This window comes from Sinocyclocheilus rhinocerous, unplaced genomic scaffold (genome assembly GCF_001515625.1).
Source record: "Sinocyclocheilus rhinocerous isolate Xijiao unplaced genomic scaffold, SAMN03320098_v1.1 scaffold299, whole genome shotgun sequence".
Taxonomy (NCBI): Eukaryota; Metazoa; Chordata; class Actinopteri; order Cypriniformes; family Cyprinidae; genus Sinocyclocheilus; species Sinocyclocheilus rhinocerous.
Genome location: NW_015652998.1, coordinates 1,337,872 through 1,349,105, shown reverse-complemented (window position 1 = coordinate 1,349,105; position 11,234 = coordinate 1,337,872). Strand labels below are relative to the sequence as shown.

Here is an 11,234-nt window from a genome sequence, read left to right as displayed (position 1 = left end):
TTTTTTTTTTTGCTGGGGTCAAATTGAAATAAATAAAATTACACTATAATAAGGGTGTGTTCACACCTGTAGTTCAGTTCCCCTGGTTTATTTGGTGCAGACCAAAAAATGAAATTGCATAAGGATAAGGCCAAAACCTAATTTGACCACTTTTATGACATATGTTTTGCAATGGAACTTACCTAACATCCAAAGCAATGCTGTGTGCTGGGCTAAATGCGCTTATTGTATGTGCATATGGTGGTATTTTTACTGGATGAGAACTCATGATGTTATAAAATGTGTAAAAGTTGCACATACAATGCACAGCATTCATATTTCAGTTGAATCACACCAGAGCTGACAAAGTGGGTCTTGGTGCACTTGTTTGGTGCACACCAAGGTTCAGTTGGCAGTGTTCACACTTATTCAAATGAACTGCACTACAAGAGCAATCGCACCAGAGTTCATTTTAATTGAACCAAACCTGCCAAGTGTGAACACACCCTAAATAACAATGACACATCTGAAAGTACATAATAAAAAAGGGGATTCAAGGAAAGGAGTTAGTAATAGGTTAATTAATTTTTTAAAATTGGTATTGGTATTGGTATTGGCTCTGGGTCCCCAAGCATAAAAGAACAAAAAGTCAGTCTCATTAGAACATGTGGATTAATTCTTCTGCCATTAGCAAAACCTAACCCTCTCTACATGCCCCGTTTCCTAGAAGCCTCTTTGTCTTGACTAAATGACATTTTAGCTTCTTTTTATGCCTTAAATGTGACTTTTTACCAGATTTAGACAAATGTCCAAAGGCTCATTACAAGGCAACTAGATTTCATTCAATATGAGTTAATTAAATTGATAAGTGATTCAGACAATGGCTCATTATTTAACATGGTCCTCTTTATCTCCCTCAAGTGTTTTTCTTTCTGCAAAGACAGACCTCATCTGAACTGCTACTCTCACCTTCTATCCCTCATTTCATGAATATGCAATCATTGATCTTCCCACTGTGGCCAGCCCTCAGTTCCTGGTCTGTCAAAACAATCATTTTCAAAGGAGGTGCTGCAAAACTTTAATTCCATCTGAGAGTTTCACAGTTCAAACATCTCTTCAAATCAACCACTGTATTCACAACACCCTCTAATCCACCAGTCAGACCATCGATTTTCTTCTTGTGTGCCCTAAGGCACTGCCTTTACACATGACCGGCAAGACATTCCAGATGAGGAAAGTGAGATTTCCAGTTGCAGTGGACTGTAGTGGGGCAGTATCTAATGGGTTTATAATGTTTATCACACTGACGGCATAAGAGAATAAACCCTGGGGTTCTTTTGGTTGCTGTTATTAAGTTCTACTGAATGACCATGTTAAAAACAGTGAGGAGGAAGAAGTTTACCAAAAAAAGAAAAAAGAAAAATTTCATTATGTAGTCAACTTCTTGTTGTTACAAACCAAATTGCGGTTATTTTTCTGTGCAATACAGATGAAGAAATGTTAAATCCTTTTCCATAAAAACAGCAGTTCATAGCATAGTTCATAGAACAAATGTATGATCATTTACATTGACATTCAGATTCAAAACATGCATAATGCCTTGTGCCAGATGATATGACATAACTGTTTCCAAAACCACATTTGGTTCTTGGATGTGTCATAACCAAAATTCTTGCTTAAATATGCAGAATGGAAAATGGGATTTGAGAGAGAATTACGTTTTTACACAGAGGTTTATAGGTTTTTGTTTATTTAAGGAAACTTGACAAACGTGGTCAATATGAACATTATATGGAAAGATTTCTATGAAGAATCTTCAAAAAAATGTTTATATGTTTAAAAACAAATAACAGCAGGTTTGGAATTATATTAAATTAAAATAAAATTGAATTAATCTGCATTTTCATTTCTGGGGCAATACTTCAAATATAAGCATATATTCTTTAAAATGACATACATTTACACTGAGACAAATGGCAGCCATCCAAACAAAACACACACATTCTCACTCACCGCCAAGCTCTTCTGTGGAGATGTTGGCGAGCTGTTCTTCACTGGTTTCAGGCAGAGAGATGCTCAGGTAGTTGTCTGTGTAGAGCAGCCCTGCTCTCACATGGTGAAAAGGCATCTTCACCCTTCAAAGGAACAACAAACAACTGAAATGAATCGATAAACACGTAACCACTGTGCCTGCAGCCTCACCGAAGACTCCAAAAGTGAGTAATGATCTCATGTCTGTTGCTGAAAGAAAGTGACTAGACCTAGAAAGAAGGATGGAGCACAAGCAAACAGGTCTTCAGTGTACAATACACCGCTGTGTGAAAGATGCATAACTTTACAACTGTTATTGTGTTCAATCAAGTATATTTTGTAAGGATACCATTCAAATACGTGCATAAACGCCCACATATACACACACAGATTGCAAATCCATAACAGGACATACGACATACACACCCACCCATCTTGCTTCTGTTGGTCATATGGGACCGCAAGAGACTGTCAGGGTTGGAATAAATGTACCTCATTCACTCACCACAAATACATATACAGCTCATGTGTCCAGAATGCTACTTGGGCCAAAGAAAAGAGATGTTCACTGGAGCAGCTTTCAGATTTAAATTTCTCTTTCTGTCACTACGGTCAAGACTCTAGTGAAAGGGCTTGAGCGATTTCTCCAGATTCAATAGGGATTTAACAAATACTTGAAACTCATAAATAAATAGAAAGTTTCATGATTTTAGAACTATATACACACATGCACACACAAACACACAGAATTTCGTTATATTATTATTATTATTATTTTATATTATTTATACAGTAAGTCACTTATGCTCACCAAGGCTGCATCTGTTTGATCAAAAATGCAGTAAAACAATAATATTGTGAAATATTACTACAATTTGAAATAAATGTCATCTATTCCTGTGATGGCAAAGCTGAATTTTCAGCATTATTACTCCAGTCTTCAGTGTCACATGCTTCAGAAATTATTCTAATATGCTGATTTGCTGCTCAATTATTATTGGTGCTCAGTTATTAATAGTGGTTCTTATAATTATCGATGTTAAAAACTGAGTTTTTGCTGCTTGATGTTTTGTAGTAACATTTTTTGATGAATTCTGTGATGAACAGAAAGTTCAAAAGAACAGCATTTATTTTAAATAGAATCATTTGTAATGTTTTTATTGTCATTTTTGATGCATATTTGCTGAATAAAAGCAATTATTTCTATTAAAAACAAACAACTGTTTTCAACATTGATTTCTGAAGGATCATGTGACACTGAAGACTGGAGTAATGATGCTGAAAATTCAGCTTCGCATCACAGAAATAAATTACATTTTAAAATGTACAATACAATTACAATAGAAACCAGTTATTTTAAATTGTAATACTATTTCACAATATTAGTGTTTTACTGTATTTTGAGCACATAAATGCAGCCTTAGTGAGCATAAGAGACTTAATTAAAAACATTTAAAAAATCGTAATGTTTCCAAACTTTTGACAAGTACTGTATATATTTTGATTATAAAAACTGTTGAGTCCTGATTTACATCAATATTTATATAAATATTTTTTTCACTTCAAATATTATGTTCATTATTTTTAATGAATACATTTGTACTAAATTAAATTTTATGGTCTTTAAATACATGGACTCCAATGTGAATGTGTGTCTGAGGGCTCATTCTTTCAAGCCATTGATTTTTCCCCGCTGTGAGCACAACAGGGCTTTTATTTAGTAAAACACTGACAGTGTAAAGGTAGATAAGTTGCTGTATAATAGTAGTGACAGTAGTGAAGTATTTTTACTCTGCTGTAAAAGTACTTTTCAGATGTCTGTACTTTATCAGTGTTTTTCTTTAGAAAACTTTACTTCACAACATTCCAATGCATAATATTGTACTTTTTACTGCACTACGTTTCATATTAACTATAATTTAATACTTAATTACATGAGAAATCTATTACTTTCTTACTTTTACTCAAGTAAAAGTAATTCAAAGATTTACTTGAGTACAAGAAAGTACTAAATTTTTAATGTTCTTAAGTATTAAAGGTAAAACAAACAACAACTTTTATTAATGAAATGAAGTGCAGTAAAAAGTATGACATTATGCTTTGGAATGTAGTGAAGTAAAGTTTTCCAAAGAAAAACACTGATAAACTACAGATACTTTTTAAATTTACTTGAGTAAAGTAAAAATACTTCACTACTGTCCGCCTCTGTGTATAATGTAGTGGCATAATTGTTTATGGATTGAAACTGTGGAGATGTTTCTAGCAGCCTGCCAAAAGATTTTCTGCAGGATTTAGGTTTTTGTTTTGTTTTGTTTTTTCCCCCATTTTTTTTTTTATTGATTTAAAACACACAAAGAATATAAACAATGACACAAAGCAAAGATACAATTGCTTAAAGATGTCAATTACAATAATTAATTACAAAAGAAAAAAACACTAACAAACAAAACACAGTCAGAATAAAAAGTCTGTTATTCAAGCTGTTTATGACATTTGTAATAAAACCATAAGAAAACAAGTCTTAATCTTTACCTGTCAGGCCCAACTGTCCTAATTAGGACTGGGTGAAGAATTACTCTCTTTAATATACTGAAAGAGCGGACCCCACAACTTCCAAAACTTATTTGAACACTTCTTGAGTGAGAATCGTACCTTTTCTAACTTAATAAAATAAAGAACTTCTGCTTGCCAATGAGAATATTGTGTATAATTATAATTATAATATAATTTTATTGTGCAAATTGGAGTGAAAAAAAAAACTATTCAAAAGAGTATCATTAGGTAGGAGAGGAAAATATGGAAATGCAGCCCGAGCAAAACTTGTAAGTATCTGAAAAAATGATGCTTCGGAAGTGAAAATGTGTCCCTAAGCTGTTGAAAAGCAAACGTGCCATCAATATATAAATCATGAAATGTATTAATGCCACAACTAGACCAAAATAAAAAAGCACCGTCCAACAGAGAGGGAGAAAAAACATAGTTAGCGGCTATCGGAGTATGGATTGAGTACGACTGTAATCCAAAGAAGCACTTAAATTTTGCCCAAATCTTAAGAGTGATCTCAACTATCAAATTCTTAGCGAAAGGTGAGAAGATAGAATAGATGTCAATTACAATAATTAATTACAAAAGAAAAAAACACTAACAAACAAAACACAGTCAGAATAAAAAGTCTGTTATTCAAGCTGTTTATGACATTTGTAATAAAACCATAAGAAAACAAGTCTTAATCTTTACCTGTCAGGCCCAACTGTCCTAATTAGGACTGGGTGAAGAATTACTCTCTTTAATATACTGAAAGAGCGGACCCCACAACTTCCAAAACTTATTTGAACACTTCTTGAGTGAGAATCGTACCTTTTCTAACTTAATAAAATAAAGAACATCTGCTTGCCAATGAGAATATTGTGTATAATTATAATTATAATATAATTTTATTGTGCAAATTGGAGTGAAAAAAAAAACTATTCAAAAGAGTATCATTAGGTAGGAGAGGAAAATATGGAAATGCAGCCCGAGCAAAACTTGTAAGTATCTGAAAAAATGATGCTTCGGAAGTGAAAATGTGTCCCTAAGCTGTTGAAAAGCAAACGTGCCATCAATATATAAATCATGAAATGTATTAATGCCACAACTAGACCAAAATAAAAAAGCACTGTCCAACAGAGAGGGAGAAAAAACATAGTTAGCGGCTATCGGAGTATGGATTGAGTACGACTGTAATCCAAAGCAGCACTTAAATTTTGCCCAAATCTTAAGAGTGATCTCAACTATCAAATTCTTAGCGAAAGGTGAGGAAGAAGATAGAATGGGAGAAAAGCATTCAGTGAGCTGGGCTTAGTAGAATTAGCTTCCATCATAAGCCAAGAGGGAAGAGACTCTAAATTCTTATTTTGGAATTTTAAAATTCTAATATTGCTGGCCCAATAATAGAACCTCGGTTAGGTAATGCCAGATTTATCTTTTTATTCCAGATAAAGTCCAGAATCTTGGAGTCTAAATCTACAAAAAAATTCTGGGGGAGAAAGATGGGAATGCATTGAAACAAATATAAAAATCGTGGGACAACAAACATCTTCGAAACATCAATACGAGCAGCTAAAGAGCTAAAGAGATTCAAAAGTGACCATCGTTCAAAATCCTCCCTAGTTCGGAACAACAAAGGAGTCCAATTTGCTTTAAACAGATCTGCATATTTATGTGTAACATGAATTCCAAGATATGTAAAACTAAATGAAGCTATTTTAAAGGGTAAGCTACTTAGAGGAAAATTCTTTGCTAATGCATTGATGGGAAACATTACACTTTTAGATAAGTTCAGTTTATAACCAGAAATTTGACCAAATGATTGAAGAGTGGCCAGGGCAGCAGGGACGGAAACAGATAAATTAGAAACATAAAAAAGTAAATCATCTGCATATAAAGAAACTTTTAAATCAACATGATTCCTAACTATGCAAGTAATGGCATAGTTAGGTCGGAGGGCGATAGTAAGGGTTCAATGGCTACTGCAAATAAAAGAGGGCTTAAGGGACATCCTTGTCTTGTAGAGCGATATATTCGAAAATAATCAGATTGAATGTCGTTTGTCCTTACTGCAGCCAGTGGGGAAGAGTAAAGCAACTTAATCCATGAAATAAATTTCTTTCCCAAACCAAATTTATAGGTTTTTGTTTTCTTACGGTTTTGAATTACTGTCAGGGCATCAATGCTTGAATGTGTCTTAGTGTCTGGTCTGTTTTACTCATTTTAGGCCCTGATGCTGTTAAAATGTTGCACTAACCTGAGAGAGTTTTCGCAAATCTGTAGACACATCAAAAATACCTCACAACTATAAAGCTTTTCCAAAGTTTCCAAAGTTATAATGAGGAATCCTTGATTTATTCTACTCTGAGAGACTCAGAGCATCTGTTGAGAGAGTTTCATGTGAATTAAGGGAAAATTATGAGAAGGTGACAGGGAGCGAAGCAGCTAATTTGTGGTGATGCTCACCAAGGATGAACCCTAGCTGTACAATAGGGCTCTGTGCTACTGTAATTACCATAGATATTAACAGAGGCTTTAGCTGAAGGCAGCTTTGGGTGGAGTTTGATTGATACAGGGCTCAGCTAAGGGCAGCTACACATGAATATTTTAAAGAACCATAGATGAGTCAATTGGTTTACTTTTGAAACTTGACCTGTGTGCCGGATGTACATACACTATAAAATTAAAAAGTTTGGGATCAGTAATGCTGACAGTAACAGCACTAACATTGTTGCTATATATATATATATAGCAACAATGTTAGTGCTCATCAAAAAACCTGAAAAATGTTAAGTAGCACAACTGTTTTCAACATTAATAATAAGATATGTTTGAACATTTGAAAATATTTTAAAATATATTAACTTTTGAATATTTTGTAAATGTAGCTTTGCCATCACAGGAATTAATTCAAATTTTAAAAGTTATTTCATATATAAATTGATCCATTTGTGCTTTTTGTATAATAAAAATTATACAAATCATTAAGAAGTATACAAGTGAGTGCGGATACCGCTTTTTTCATTTTAAAATATATTAAATAGAAAACTGTTATTTTTAATTACAATAATATTTCACAATATTACTGTTTTACTGTCATTTTGATCAAACAAATGCAGCCATGGTGAGTATAAGAGCAAAAACATTTTTCAAAAACATTAAAAAAAATCTTTTGAATGGTACTGTACATGAAGCTCATTAAATGCACAGTGGAAGAAAATTGTATAATTTAACACAATGCATTTAAAAAAGCCAACATAGGGTCATTTGGAACATTTCAAACAGTTACATTTCTTGGCATTTACTTGCTAAAAGACATGCAAATTACAAATAACCAAGGCCAAATTGTACTGTATGTTGTTGCTTTGGTAACGGATTCTGAAGTACATTATACTGAGGTTGCCAGAGTAACCTTGACAAACATTCTGTTCCAAAGCCTGTACATCCTAATCTGGCACATATCTAATTCACAGGCAGTGCGCGAAAGCTGATATGAATAGATATTGAGCGAAATTGCCGACACATTAAACCCTTAGTGCAGCAGGGAGCGTTTATTTAATAGTTGAAAAAAGAAATGAGATAGAGAAAGAGCGAGGGACTGAAAGGAAGTGACATTCACTGTTGGCATGATAAATAACATATGATGCTATATTAATGGATTCTTCCCAGACATCTTTTAGCCGGTCTGATTCATGGGATCTCATGGGACCAACACATCGGCCGGTACCGGAAAAGGTGTGAGGTTTTCACATGTCGTGAGTAGCAGCTGCTATCTTGGCTTTTTGGTTTTGCACATCTGCTCCTGGCTCTGATCCAGGACACCTTAAGAGGGTTCACTAGCATTTGGGTTACAGACACCGCACCTACATGTTAGCCAGTTCATTAAATGACCGCAAAACAGAAACACATGGGACAGTGATGATAATGAGCCACAACAACATGAATGCACCTTCACAAGGTCAAATGTTGTACTCGTCCTCAAAGCAAAGAGATTCAGCCTAACAAAGGGTACCAAATAGGACATCTCTCAGGGAGTCAAAATCACCAAATGGCATCTAAGACACAATTATATGACCTTCACAAGGTGACTGAGAATGCAGGCCGAAGCTGAAATTCAAATATGAAATGTTTAGTCCACAGAAAAATGCCAGACTTAAAATGTTAATCCTATGAATAGTCTTTAAAAAGATGAGGAAAGAGACAGAGAAGCAAAAGATCTGACATTGTGAATGAAGTTGCATGAGAGAAATGTCAAAGCTGCTCCAGGGACCTTTTGCATGCTGTGAAGCACTTAACACTGAACGTTCATAACAGTCACATCAAAAATACAGTACAACCCTTCTGCCATGGTTTAAATATCACCTTTTCTCAACATAAAACATGCATGTGAAGTTAAGGGCTGAAATACCAGCTTCAAGAAATAATGAAGATAAACTAAAGCAAACCAAGAAGCATGTAAACTATCTTTAGAATGACAATTGCATTATAAGTTCCTGATTATGGCACATCATGTACTGTTAAAAAGTGAAAATGTGCAATTGTAACCTTTAAATGTTAGCTCTTTCTATCATGGTCAGTCCATTAAAAATAACATCCGTTAATGAAACCGAATGTAGTCTGGTTGATTTAGTCATATAAAATATGTTTGCTCTGAATAATTCACTAAATAATTTATGTTACCGCATGAAGAATATTTATACTTGACAAAGCATTTAAAAAAAAAAGAAGAGAATTGTACTTTTCAAATAAATAAATAAATAAACTGAGTTGATCCAGTGTCCAACTCAGAAAAAAAATTCAATATTATTGCAATATTATCAACTCAATCAAAATCCTTCAACAGATGTCAAATATTACAGCTCAAAAAGCTACAGGTTTGTTTATTATTGCTTGTTTGGTCTCTATGAAATCTAAAAAAAAACAAACAAAAAAAACAAGCAGCAGTCCTGACACTCAATTATGATTCAAAGACACCAGAGATGAACAGAGCTTTCACACAGTGCCAGTTCACCATCTGCCCAGAAAACTTGATTTACCTCAATACCAAAACTGCCTCTGATTAAGAACAAAATAAAGGGGTGTTTCGCACCCGGTTTCATTCATTAAATGCATTTTACTAGTCTTCCACTCTGTTAACCTATGAACAACATGCAGTGAACGCAAGACGCCTCGCTGTTACCTCCACGGATCGCACTCAGCGGGCATCCCAAGCGAATCTTCTGGGTGACTCTGCACGCACAGCTCCTTTTCTTCTCCGTTAGTTGTACACGGACCGGACACATCCACAGTGCGCAAAGGCAATTCTAAACCATACTTTTCCGGACCCATTTAGAAGAAAATATCTAAAGGCATTTTACGCTGACGTCCCAGCAAAACTCGAGCGAAATCCCTGCCGCTTGCGTTTCCACGGACAGCACAGACGAACAGCTTGGAGTGCGGACTTGTAGCCTACCGTCCCCTCGCCCCTGGAGACTGGAGTGACAAGCCATAACTCACACGGGCCATACATCACTAGTCCTTCAAATATTACCTTGCTCTTACTGTGAATTAACACCCCGAGCCACCAATACTATTTAAACACATTTAGCATCGCTGTAAACATTTTGTCAAAATTTAAAAGTAGCTAAAATTGCAGTTTAATTAGATTAGGTTTAATCTGCAAGCCTATGTATAATGTATTGATATCGCAAAATCAACCCTAACTCCTGAACGACTTTACTGAACTTTAATTAAACTTACTGAACATCCTGGTTATTATATGACTACTGGAGTGACAAGCCATAACTCACACGGGCCATACATCACTAGTCCTTCAAATATTACCTTGCTCTTACTGTGAATTAACACCCCGAGCCACCAATACTATTTAAACACATTTAGCATCTCTGTAAACATTTTGTCAAAATTTAAAAGTAGCTAAAATTGCAGTTTAATTAGATTAGGTTTAATCTGCAAGCCTATGTATAATGTATTGATATCGCAAAATCAACCCTAACTCCTGAACGACTTTACTGAACTTTAATTCAACTTACTGAACATCCTGGTTATTATATGACTACTTAAAATTGATTTTTGTTGAGCTTTTATTTGCTAACCTGAAGTGACCGAATACAAAGCAACCAAACAAACAGGTTTCCGGTCGAGTGGTCAGTTATTCAGGCTTCATTATTAAATATTTTTTATCGTTTTATGTTGTGATTGACCAATATAAATCACGTATTCTAGTTTTATAATTATGGCCAAAAAAAAGCAAACTAAGATTGAAGTGAATTGTCCAAACATTATTAGATTCATTACTACCAACCTAACTTTTTGTTTTTGTTTGTTTGATGTAGAATTCCCTGGAAAAAATGCCACTTGATAAAGAACGTGTCGCCAATATCCATCTACGCTGTTTAATGCACCCTATTCCTTTCACAACAGGTGCCATAACCCAATTTTTATTCGTCTTCTGAAGACCCCTTACGAAAAAGAAGTTTATTCAAGTGTACTATTAGTATACTTCTTTTAAACTAAAAATAAGAAAGTATACTTTCAGTCTACATTTTATGTACTTTTCAGAAATGTGCTTTATGTACTTCTCAGAAATATACTTAAAATGACATTTAAGTATACTTGACTTATACTTAGAAAAAGTCTAAATATATTTGAGCTATAATTGTGCTCCTAGAATCCGTGTTTTCATTGTTATACTGTAG

At 34.4% G+C, this 11,234-nt stretch overlaps 1 protein-coding gene across 1 annotated transcript in view; it reads right to left on the bottom strand.

Annotated features, from left to right (window-relative positions):
* The window catches only part of LOC107715295 (calcium-binding protein 8-like), a 32,749-nt gene that overhangs the window by 20,642 nt on the left and 873 nt on the right, over window positions 1–11,234 (bottom strand). Inside the window, exon 2 of the mRNA XM_016521368.1 lies at window positions 1,993–2,114. Coding sequence (XP_016376854.1) covers window positions 1,993–2,107 — 115 coding nt within the window. The 5' untranslated portion in view covers window positions 2,108–2,114. The remainder of the gene's footprint in view (window positions 1–1,992; window positions 2,115–11,234) is intronic.